The following is a 12,949-nucleotide window of genomic DNA, read 5'->3' as shown; positions in this document are numbered from 1 at the left end:
CATCCATCCATCCATCCATCCATCCGTCCATCCGTCCATCCATCCTCCATCCATCCATCATCCATCCATCCATCCTCAGCCATGTTGAGGGATGTGTTTCTGAGTGGTATCACACAAAACAGTCATGAATTTATTATTATTATTAATAATAATAATAATAATAATAATAATAATAATAATAAAGGATGTATTTCAGTGTTTTATTCAATCTCAGTCAGTTTTTCTAACTAGATTGCGTTTTGGAAACATTTTGGTTTATTTCTTAGAGTCTGAGTGTCGCTTTATTCTAAACCCAAAGAGCTGTTTGTCGTCAGTGTGGGGTGTTGAATCTTACGTTACTGAGCAAATAGAGACATTCTGGCCTCCGTGTGATTGGTCCTTTTACCCAGAGGGTAGTACAATACACACACACACACACACACACAGTCGATGTGATTGCAGCTCTCACCCAGAGGACAAGAACAAACAATCAGATTGAATTCAGGGAGTGTTTACCCACCTGGTTCTTTGTATGTGTGTGTGTGTGTGTGTGTGTGTGTGTGTGTGTGTGGAGGTCACCAGGTGGATGAGGCGTTCTGTATGCAGCTCTCACGCTGCAGCTCTGAATACAAACCACCAGCAGAAACCGTCTGAATTAATTCCAGTTGCAGTTTTAAAGTTTTGTTGTTTTTGTTTTTTTTTCCCATCGATTTTCCTGCAAACTGCTCGGCAGCACAAAGCCTCCGAGTCCGGCAGGAAATATGATATCAGCTGCAGGTTTTCTGGGATCAGCAGCGGCTCCTGAGCTTCGAGAGGCTGCTTCAGCTTTTATTTTGAAAGAACAAAGAAAGGGGATATCGTTACTCATCCTGAAGTTTAGTTTTGGCTAAAAAGCTTGAGACAAATCAGACATTTATTTGTTTTTGTTCATTTACAAAATCATTTTTAATTGGTTATTAAAATATTGATGTAGTAAATTAATTTTTATTATTTTATTTAATATAAATATATTAAAAGATTTAAAAGATTTGGCTCATATCTTTAAACTGAGTTGAAGCCATTTTTGTGTTAGCTTGTAAACGATCGTCTGATTTTTACTTAAAATCTGTCCGGTGGTTGTTGAGATATTTTGCTAACAGACACAGCAGATCACATTGGAAAATAATCCAATAAACTGAAAGAAAAACGGTTTTATATTTTAAGGTTTTTATCAGGATTCTGTTAAAATGACTCATTTATTAAACACTCAGATTCATCCTCAGTAAAGCAAACACATCTGTGATCTTCGTCTCCTCTCTGCGTCTTCCTCGCCTCCTCGGAGGGAACGTTTGAAGGCGCAGAATGAGGCCACGGCTCCTCTTGGCCGTCGGAGAGCTGCTGAATACAAAGCAGCTGAAGGAGAAACGCTTCACGACAACACGTCTTTAAACCTTTTCACTCGCTTGTAACAAACTTCACGACGGGTTTAATCAAGTCAGCTCAAAGTTGATGGATTGTCTCTGTTCTCCAGGAAAAGAAGCACAAAAGGAGAAAATTCTTCTTTGAGAAACGCAGGCTTTGTTTTCCTGAGATAAGAAGATATTATCCAGAGGAAACGGCTCGTTTTCTTAAAATAACGAGGCGCTTATGGCAGAAAGATGAAGAATTCTTGGGTTGAATCAAGTTTTCATCACAAATCTGCAGCTCTGTTTAGCTTTTAGCTGCAGTTTTTGCTGATTTTAGCTTTAATTAGTTTAACAAAATAAATAAAAAGGATCGAATGTGAAACATTTCGATCGATGAAAAGAAGAGAAACTAAATAAATCTGTTTTTTATGCAGGAAGAAGGCAGCGTTTCTTGAATGAATGCATATCACCCGCCACCTTTTAATTAAAGATCTGTTCGTGTGGATCACTCTCAGCGACCAGTTTGGGTGTTTTTGTGCAGCTTTAGTTAAAAAGCTCAATTGTCTCTGACCCAGACACCGAGTTCCACCTGCAGCAGAACCTTCTGTCCTTGTTGAAGTGAAGATAGATTTATTTCCAAACAAAGCCGCTGAAAATGCGAAGGAGGGGACTTTCTGTTCTTGTTGTGGACCCTTCTGAGGAGATGGCCTGAATAAAAATAAGATTTAAACAGTTTACACATATTTACCAGGTTCAGTGTAATTAATAAAAACGGAACCATTCCCCTCAGCGGGGATGCTTTCTGTTTTTGTCTGGATCCATTTTTAATAACTTCTCTGTTTCTCGAGGTAATTGTTGCATCTCAGTGTTTTTATGCACAGAACAGGAGAACCAACAGAAAGAAAAAGGCTTGAAACATTGAACGCCACCTCTGGTTGGTGTTTATCTCCACCTGCAGGTCTCTGAGTGTCTGAGACAACGGGTGGAGCTCGGCTGACCCAACACAAAGCTGTATTCAACCATCAGTTTGGTGTGGTAGTAGCTCAGAGTCATCTCCTTCAGATTCTCTGAGGGCTGACAGATCTGTGTTTAAAACTGTGGCCTGCAGCGGCGGGCGATATGCATTTCTCTGCTTTGATTTGTTCCGTGCTGTGACAGATCGGTGGAACGGGGGACGCCGGGTCTGGGGGCCCGCTCGTCGTCCTTCACGGAGGCTTCACCTGAGCTGTTAGAACATGAATTTAACTCTGGTATCATTTCCACGGAGACCCCGCACACAACGATGTTCTGTCAGAGTGGCTAATTAGCTGATGAAGAACGTGAGGATGCTGAAACCGGAGTGGGGGGGGGATCTGGCCCAGACTGACTTTATTTCATCTGCAGCCCCCTCCGTGGTCGTGCCTCTCGTCTCCTAATCAGGTGTGCTGTAATCAATTAGCAGGACGAGGAGCAGCAGAGGGAACAGGTGCAGCTAAATGTTAATGAATTCCTCTGCGGCTGCTGTCGGAGCAACACGAGCTGAATGTTTAAACTGCTCGCCGGCCGATGGGGGCGGAGCCACAGACAAACACCGTCGGGTTCAGTCTGGAGGTTGTTTATACATGACAGCAACATGGCAGCGTGGTTGCACATTATGGGCCTCCGCAGGGAGACGGCTCTAAACTACAGCAAGCAGAGGACAAGCTAAAGGCAGCAACAGGCCAGCTGGAAGCTAACACAGCTTTCAGGAAGTAATCACTGGATTCACGCCTCCAGCTGATTAATGTTCGGAGTTCAAGATGGCTGCCACAGCTAACACAAACATGCTTATAATGATGTGGTTGTGGATAACAAACATGACTTCCTGCAAAACATCATTCGTCACCAGGACTTTATTTCAGCCTGACAGAGCAGCGGAAAATGATGAGTTTTTACATCTAAACGTGAGGATTGAGTCTTTCCCTCCTTTTAAACCTTAAACTGACTTCTTCACGTGAAATTCTTCTGCATATAAACTTTCTGAAGCAGTTTAAAATCAATCCTGCAGTCTTTCTGGTGGAACTAATAGCAAAAACACAAACTGATTTAAGCAAAAAAAAAGCCTCCAAATTGTAAATTCAATAAACGAGTTTGTTGTTTGTCTTAAAGTCACAGCAGAAGTTAGGAGTGGGATTACATCATGAAAGGAACAAAAATGACTTTTCTTATTCATTATTCTTCATTGATTAACGCGCACACACACACACACACACCGAGGCGTTGATGGCAGCTGCGTCACAGAGCCGAACACACGAGAGGCCGAGCCAACATCTGCTGCGTCTGTGTTTGTGTGTGGCAGAGGTGGGTTGTTAACATGCAAATAAACCAATTAAAATTCATCCGGCACACACACACACACACACACTCGGCAGCATTATGGATCCACACGAGCAGCAGAATCACAAACAGAGCTGAACGATCATCTCTGCTGACCACGGATCAGATGTGAACACGCCGCTGTCAGCTGGGGAGAAATTTATTTCAATCTTCTCGGTTTGTTTTCTACATCCAGGCTGGTGTATGTGTGGGTGTGTGTGTGTGTGTGTGCATCCATGATGATGACTGAACGTCACAGAGTCCTTTTGTGGCGTCGCAGACGGGGAAATGAAAGGTTCGCTCTTTGTTTGTGTCGTTTAAAAATGCAGGAAAACCCCAACAATCTTTGGTTGAAGTAAACAATTATCCAATTTAAGCCAATTAAAGAATACCTACAACCACCATTATTTCCTGTTTTACTTCAACCAACTCATCAGCAATCATTATGAGATTAACTGATGAACTTAAAGTGTTATAAAACAACGGGTCTAATTCATGAAACCCCCTGAAAGGAAGACGTGTGCTTCAACCTGTGCTGCCGGCCGAACAGCCAGTTTGTCCACATTTAGGTGAAGTTTTAGAGGAAAACTTGTCCTTGTTAAAGCAAACCACTGCCTGGGAGAAAAGTACCCACTTCTCAAAGTCCAGCTCTGTGGAAAGAAGTCGGCGAGTTTTTTAAAAACTGCTTTTAGTTAAATCTCAGGAGAAGAAACCGAGGAAGAGGAGCAATCTGCTGAACTGCTGCCTTCACAAAAAGAGGGCAGGAATAATTCACCCAATCATTCTAGTGATAAGTGTCAAATTCTGTTTTTACTGTTTAAAATCAGAAAAACTTCTGATTAAAAAACATTTTAACAGGTAGAACTTTACATCCAGAGGCTAACAAACAGAACTCAAATAACTTCTATGGCCATACTCTTACTTTAACATATTAGAAAATACAAAAAATATATTGGAAAACCCAAAATAACATTTTTAGGACCGCTTCAAAACGATCTTTGGATAAATATAACAAACAAAGAAACTTTTAACTTTTAGCTCTGCAGAAAACATAAATGTTTCACCTTTTTAGACACCTGGTCCAAAACATTATTTTATGGATAATATCTTCTCTGAGCTCTAAATTCATAATCCTTTAAGATAAAACCGTCAAACTGCACAGCCAGACAGCTCGTGGGTTGGGGATGATCCCTATTGATTTCAAGGTCACAGATGACCCCTGTGTGGAAAGCCTGTCCGTGCTCCGACCTTACACATGTTTATTAAGGATGATTGTTGAAGTTTAGGGGATTCTGACGCCTGACAGTTTTCCATTTCTCTCGTTTGTTGTTTTATTTTCCTCAGAGCATCAAGGTTTCCTGGCAGCCGCCTCCACGCAGCGCCCAGAACGGGATCATCACCGCCTACAAGATCAGATACAGGAAGACCGGTCGCCGCGGAGACCAGGAGGCCATCGAACCCAACAACTTCTGGTACCTGTTCACAGGTGAGGCTCTGCAGCTGGACTTTTTGTTTTTTAATTTACATTTGATTCAGTTAAAGTCTTCATCATGTTTGGGGAAAACAAATTAAATGTAGACGTTTAAAAGGAAAAAAAAGGCTGCTTCCTGAACGCAGAGATTTGGACATAAATGTTTAAATCTAACAAAGAAAGAGCAGAAATCCTGCGTGTGTGTGGGGGTGGATGACACAACATGTCTGCGTTTTTCTGCACCTATCTGTGTTTTTTATTCTTCTTCTGTGGAACAAAAAGCTGCATTTGCATAAAACATCTGCACGTGTGTCTGCATTCAAACTGCCAGCAGCTATTATTTCAATTTGAGGTTTGCACGGCTTGAATGAAAGTGATCTCCCTTTTCATTATGTTTTCACCGATGGTTATCTTCATCTGTCTGCGGCGGCAGCGGTGAGGCGGCGGCGTTCGCTCCGCGCCGGCAGGTCAGCGTTTGGAATCTAATCTGTGCTGCGAGGCCGGCTGAAAGGAAGAAACATCTCCGTCACACAAACCAGCGCTTTATTTCTACTATTATATTCAGAAAAAATCCTCATTAAACTCCTTCATTTTCCTGTTTTTATGATATTTTATTATAGTTTTACAAGTCAAGAGCAGGAGTCAGTTTTAAAGGGACACTTCAGATGTTTTGAAGTGGGGTTCTGTGGAGAAGTTCTGAACGACTGAAACTGAGTTAAAGCTTAAAGAAGCAGAACATTAAAAGCTGAAAGTAGAAGATAAAACCTGAGTCCTGAAGAACAACGTTGGATTCATCATCTTCTTGTATTTCCTGTAAGTTTAGTGAAATAATCCAAGAGAATAAAAGTCCCAGCATTAATCCCCTGAATGAGCTGAATGTTTTCATGTAAAAATGAAAAAGTTGACTCCCAGAATTAAGTTGAACACCTCAAAGTGTCCATCTCTGCCTCTGTATTTTATTTTGAAAGGCATATAAAGAGGAAACTACAGTCCCGGGTGAGCTCAGGGACAATTAAAGATCCCTGTCCTGCAGCACATGAAGCCTCCAGGGTTTCGGGCTGAGTAAAGTTTTATTCACGGCCATTTTTAAGCAAAAACATGAAACAGTCAGACGGTCCTGAATCATAAAGCCGCAGCTGAGACGAGCGCTCGTTAGGACTTCTTCTCTGCTCTTAAACAGTTTGCCGCCTCCTGCTGTGTTATAATTAACTCTGCGTGAGGAAATAACTCGAGCTGGGAGAAGCAAAAATCAAAAAGTGTTTATAACTAAGTGAGGGAGAGGTTTAATTAATCTTTTTAAATAAGATAAAACTGCAGGTCTGTTTCTGTCGATGAGTTTTCCGCCTCCTGCATCCAGAACCACCGGATTATTCCGAGCCGCGCCGGTAAAGGCCTGAAAAGTTCAACCATGAATGTCAGCCGTAATGACTTTTCCTCCTGCTGTCTGCAGGTTTGGAGAAGGGCAGTCAGTACAGCTTCCAGGTCTCTGCGATGACGGTGAACGGGACGGGTCCCGCCAGCGACTGGTACACGGCCGAGACGCCGGAGAACGACCTGGACGGTTTGTTTGTTCGTTTGTTTATCTGCTGTGATCTGAACAAGGAGTCACTTCCTCCCCAATCCAAACAGCCATAAATATTTAAGGAGCAGAGAGCGGCGGCCGGCCGGTCGATGGAGCGGCGGCTTCGTCTCTGGGGGGGAGGAGGTGGAGGAGAAGGGCACAAGTGTGTCTCTGGGTGCAAAATATTAGAGTAATAAAGTGTTAAACATGAAAAATGCTCATGGCATCACAAGTTATTTGTTTCTCTGAAAGATTACATCCTTGCTGTAGGTTTTAATTCTGCCTCTGTGTTCTTCATGGTGTAAATAAGTCCAACCTCCATTTATTTAGATTTATTTCTGGTGTTTAGAGTCTGTCGGCTGCTCAGACCTAAATCAGATTATTGGTATCAGAATAAAACAGGAAGTGTCTGATGGGAACAAACGGGCTTCTTCTCAGAGGAGAATCTGACCTTGAGCTGAAGCTGCGAGCCGCCATGTTCTGGTCAGCAGGAAGCGGCGGGGATACAAACAACAAACCCATCTATGCTAACCGTGTTTCCTGGTCAGGTCGGATAGAGAGGCTAATCTCGTTTCCATGGATTATCACTCAATAAAGCGATATGAAGCATCTCCCTCTGGGATTCAGGAGAACTGTAATCTGATTTGATGCTGAGGAATAACACAAAGTGTCAGGTCCTGTGAGGGCTCATTACGCCACTAAACCAGTTAGCATGTTTTACCTGTCTGTAACCTGTAACCGCTGCATTCTCTTCTTCGTTGGTGGTTTATCTTTCAGAGAGTCAGGTGCCCGACCAGCCCAGCTCCCTGCACGTCCGCCCGCTCCCCAACAGCATCATCATGTCCTGGACGCCGCCGCTCAGCCCCAACATCCTGGTCCGAGGTTACATCATCGGCTACGGGGTGGGAAGTCCGTACGCAGAGACGGTCCGGGTGGACAGCAAGCAGAGATACTACTCCATCGAGAACCTGGGTACGAGAAACAGATCCTTTAAAGACAAAATTAATGATGTAGGGAAGAGTTCAGGCAGTAGCTGCAGAAACACCCTTCAGCGTTTCAGCATCCGTCGACTTTCTTTATCCGCTAATCCAGGCGAGGTCGCGGGGAGGTGGTGTCTGTCTGCAGCCAGACGGGGAGAGGCGGGGAAACACCTGGACAGGTCGCCGGTCCATCGCAGTTCTGCCATTAAAACCAGGACTGATTTGAGTCTAGCTTCGCTCAGCGTTTCAGAATCCCGCGAGCTGCGAGCCCGACATGTGGATTATTGGAGCAGATAAATCATCGATCCAGAACTCCGGTTCTGGCTTCTCTCCATTCGCTTCCTGTTCGTTTCAGAATCGAGTTGTAAAAGATCCGGCCCCATCATAAGAGCTTTGGTTGTGGGATCTACAGGCAGTTCTTACACTGAAATAAACGAGTGCCACTCTCTCTCTCCTCAGTCCCAGAACACGGGGGACTCTTTAATTGTCACATCTTATCCTCACCACAAATTCCACAAAGATCCCAAAGTATCTTTGAGACCGGGCGTTTTTAAACAGACATAATACATTGGTGTGTATCGCATACTTCTGACCAGTTTGTGATTGGTCAGAAGTTTACATAACTCCTACGACACTTACAGGAAACCAACCAGAACAACTGGTTCCAGGAAACGTCTGTTATCACAAACTCCCTGTCCTGGAAAGTTCTGGCAATAACAAACAAACATGAAACCCAGGATCATGACCCAATCTGTTTTGATCTGTGAAGCACTTTGGTCAAACCCTAACCCTAACGTATCCATGACAACGACCCTGAAACGGATCCAGGAAATGATGAGAAAACGACACCAGTGGGAGGAGTCTGAGTGCCAGCCAATGAGGAGTTAGATTACCTGAGACGTCATCGTTTCTGGGTCAAATAAGGTTCATTTTCTCAGACAGTGGGCGGGGCTTGAACAGGATATTTGTGTATAAATATGAGGGCTGTTTGGAGTTCTCTGGTTTGTTTCTTTGTGGAGTAAACTCCACAGTTGTTTGTTGTTTTTAGTCCTTTTATTTACGTTGTTGGTTGGAGTGAAATCATCCGTGTTTGACCCAAACCAGATGTTTTGCTCCACATTCCTGCAGGTTAAAAAGCGCCGCCGCTGAGTTTTAACCGTATTAAGTCCCGGTTGTAAGGCAGAGAAGATATTCTCTGTTTGCACTTTCCATCCTCCAGCATCTGGGCACCCTGCTGTGAGGTTAAGATGGATTACACCTGCTCTGCGAATGTTGGTTTAAACATCTGGTCCTGTAAGCCAGGAAGGTACATCGTCACCCTCCATCAATACCCCCGCTCCCCCCGACAAAGTGCCAATATTGACACAGCGCTCCTCCGCTTCCATTAATTCATTACGATGATGAAACCTCCATTTAATTACAATCAATAATTTAAAGGAATTTAATAAGAAAGCTGTTCGAAGTGGAAATCTAATTGTGAAATCCTCCCCGGTGAGAGCAACAAGCAATTTGCATGCCAAAGGAGACAAAAACAAATTGGACGAATCTTTAATGCGGCGCAGAAAATTTCCCTCTCAGGTCTCATAATGGAGCGGTAATGAAAAAATAAAATCCAGCTGTTGTGTTGCGTTCGCACATGTGTACGTGGCATTTATAATTCATGCTGATCATTAATTCATGCGGCGAGGCGTCAGGGGAGCGCTCAGTGCGGCGCTGTCGGGTCGGATGAGCGGTTCGAGCCGGGTCAGAACCGAAGAGGACGGAGAGAAAAACATCTGAAAGCTTCCTGCCTCTCCTCGCTGGCATTAAAGATCCAGTTTAAAGCGCGACGCGTTCAAATGTTAATGCTGAGTGTTGTTTAAAATTCCCCTTCCTGTCTGCGCCCTCAGAGCCCAGCTCGCACTACGTCATCTCCCTGAAGGCCTTCAACAACGCCGGAGAAGGAGTCCCTCTGTACGAGAGCGCCGTCACTCGATCGCTGACAGGTAGGAGCTCAGATCGGGACAGACGGAGCCGTGTTTACTCATCTTCTAACAGGGTCAGCATCCGCACAAATAAAGCCTAATTGGGAACATTTTCTCCGTTTTCAGTAACGTATAGAAATGTTAAAGGTCATTATGTAGCAGAAGGACTTATTATTAGTCAATGTTGAGAGATCTGAATGTACAGATAACATGAGATTTAATGAGACTAAACAGAAACTGTGTAAATATATACAAACCCGAACAAAAAGAGGTGGAATGTTGTGTAAAATGGAACCAAATACAAAATGCAATGATTTATAAACCTGTAATTTATTCACAAAGGAACAAAAAAATCAAATGTTGAAACTAAGAAACTAAACTATTTTCAGAAATTAAACTAGTTTTTATTTTAATGGCGGCAACAAAAGGATGTAAAAAGGAGTGGTCCGAATAAGAAACAGCTGGAGGAGAATTTAGTAACTAATTAAAGTAATTATCAGCAGCTCAGTCAGAGGTTCACCAGACTGACAGGAACTGTCTGAGAACAGAGGAACACTTTCAGAATAAAGTTCCTGAATCTCCATCATCAACTGAAGAATCTGTAGGAACCTCTGAGGTCAAAGGTCAATGCTGGTTCTGCTCAGGAACACTGTAAACACAGTTCACCGTGCTGCTTAAAGCTCTATCAGGCAGAGAAGAAGCCAGATGTGAACAGATGTGTCTCCTCTGGACCAAAGAGGAGAACTGTTCTGAGGTCAGCCTGCCTCTCTGATGGTATGGGGGTGCATTAGTGCCTCTGGAAAGGATCTCCTCAGGTCCAGATGTTTACAGACTGATGGAGATGCTCCACTTGGTGTTTTTTCTTAAAAGTTGTACAAATTCTCAGTTTCAACATTTAATTTATGTTGTGGTAGTAAAATATGTGTCTGTGTATTCTGTTTTATTAACATTTATCCACAACATCCCAGCTGTTTGAGAATTCCAAACAAACCCCCTCCTCTAAATGTTGAAACTGTCCCTTTAATGCCAGCTGTAGAGCTAATGGTAGCCGTCCTCCTGAAGTTTCCCGGCTCCGAATATGAAGCAGCAAAGGAAGAAGAGTGGCAGCTTCCTGCCAACGATCCGCCACATGAGTGAGCTAAATGAAACGGATCTCATTCTGAGCCGAGCTCCAACTTATAAATTAAACAGTCGGGCTCTGAGCGCATAAATCCTTTATTACGCTCATAAAAATGCCACTTTCCTCCGATTCTTCAACTCAGGTGATGTGATTACCAGCAGAGGGAAAGAGCTCGGTTTCCTGAGCCCACAGGTGGATGAAACTCTAAATGAGATCCTCCTGATTGAGACTCTTTAAGGAGACGGAGGGAAGACAGCGAGGACGAGGACGAGGACGAGGCGGAGCTCAGAGCTCAGAGCTGGAGGGGAGACGAGACCGAAACAGGCCGACGGAAACCCTGACACAGAAACAGAGATCACTTAAATGTCATTTTTTTTAACTAAAACACCAAAATCCCACAGAAAGACATCATGAACGGCAGTTTATTGGTCGTTAGGTTCATTTAAAGGGAGATTTCTGCCATTTTCAGGCGTGGTTCTGAACAAGTAATATCTTACCTGCTGCAGATCGCTCTGAAAATAAAGTTCAGTTCTTCCAGATTGATGAGCTAGGAGCTCGTTCAAATGCAGCATTGGTATTCTATAATCGTGTTCATGAGTTTTTGGGGTTATTTGCAAGCAGAAATAGCAGCAGCAGCTGGCTGTAGCACTTCTTGTCACTTCAAACAGGAGGAGCTTATTTCTCCTGAATAATCGTTTCACATAAAACTGACGACTGTGTAAAAGTTTATAAAATAAAACAGTTTTCAGGTTAAAGTCGGAGTTTAAAACGGTGTCAGCCCACTCGCGCTCCGACTAGCCGTTAGCTCATCAGTCCAGTCAGTTGATCAAAGAGCTGCCTGCAGCAGGTAAGATATTTACTGTTTGTAGCCTTCCACTTTAAGAGATCTGAACCGTCGTTTTAAAGTTGAGTTTATTATTTTTAAAGTTTTGTTTTTATATTAAAGGTGGAATTAAAAGCAGAAGAAGAAGAAACAGCTGCTGCTTAAAAACCCAAACAAACCAATAAAAACACCTATAAAGTTTTTTGTTCAGCAGTAATGATGACACTGAAGTGGAATTTTACATTTAATTATTTCTGTGGCTTTCACTTTCTTTTATAAATTGTCCTCCATAAAACCTTTTTTTTACAAACGAAGAGAAAAATATCAAAGATGAATCCAGGAAACTGTAAATGGAGCCTTTTTTTTAATTAAAAATGTTCTTTGGAAAGAATTTATGAAAGTTCTGATATTTCTGCCCAACGAGGCATTTGATTGTGGAGAACAGGTAGAAACGTGTGACTCTGACCCTGATTGGTCGAATGAAACAATCGGAAGAAGCGAAGGGTTTTAAATTCACGTGGAGCTCATCTCAGCAGTTTGACATCCAGGATCCATCAGGTGTTTTCTGTGATCTCACCTGGATTGTTACTGCGACACGTGCGCGAGCACGTGCACGAGCTGCGGAGTGACAGTTGGGACCCTGAGGGCTCAGATAGACAGGAAACCCATTACTGATCCGACGAGGCTGCAGAGCTTTTTATGACAACTTTAAAAAACGTCTCGTTAACGTCTCGGATCCTCGTTAATATACTGCCTCGTCCTCGCCTCGCCGCCCCCCATGCTGCAGAGGCACCACCGACTCCCCGGCAGCCGCCATTTAATCAACGACCCGAGGACCGCAGAGAGACCGGAAGAGACGGAACGAGATGGGAGGAGGAGGGAACGAGACGTGCAGGAATCCAGAGGAGGCTGCAGGGGGAGGAGGAGCTTCCTGCAGCCTCATCAGTATTCTGTTCGGACCGGAGCGTTATTGTGATGCTGGACGACCAGTTTAACCACAACACCTCCCTCATCAATCTCCTTCTGCCCGCCTCCGTCTCTCATCAGTCTCACTCTCCTCCGCTGGCCTGCAGCCCGAACGCTTCCCTCAGAGGGCCCGTTCCCGCCGCAGAGCGAGGAAAACAACCAGGTTTAATGTTCCACACGACGCCGTACAGTCGGGGGGGAACCAATGACTGAATGAATGAATGAATGAATGAATGAATGAATGAATGAATGAATGAATAACTGAATGAATGACTGGTTGGATGGATGGATGGATGGATGGATGGATGGATGGATGGATGGATGGATGGACAGAGGGATGGATGGATGGATGGATGGATGGATGGA

General features: G+C 43.7%; 1 protein-coding gene across 2 annotated transcripts in view; it reads left to right on the top strand.

The window, feature by feature from the left end:
* Window positions 1-12,949, top strand: part of dcc (DCC netrin 1 receptor) — a 167,240-nt gene that overhangs the window by 81,270 nt on the left and 73,021 nt on the right. For both annotated transcript variants that reach the window (XM_037979443.1, XM_037979442.1), the window contains exons 13-16: window positions 5,043-5,184; window positions 6,620-6,730; window positions 7,508-7,702; window positions 9,600-9,695. In XM_037979443.1, the coding sequence (XP_037835371.1) occupies window positions 5,043-5,184; window positions 6,620-6,730; window positions 7,508-7,702; window positions 9,600-9,695 (544 nt within the window). The remainder of the gene's footprint in view (window positions 1-5,042; window positions 5,185-6,619; window positions 6,731-7,507; window positions 7,703-9,599; window positions 9,696-12,949) is intronic.

This window comes from Kryptolebias marmoratus, linkage group LG14, assembly GCF_001649575.2.
Source record: "Kryptolebias marmoratus isolate JLee-2015 linkage group LG14, ASM164957v2, whole genome shotgun sequence".
Classification (NCBI taxonomy): Eukaryota; Metazoa; Chordata; class Actinopteri; order Cyprinodontiformes; family Rivulidae; genus Kryptolebias; species Kryptolebias marmoratus.
This window is presented reverse-complemented; position numbering and strand designations above follow the sequence as displayed.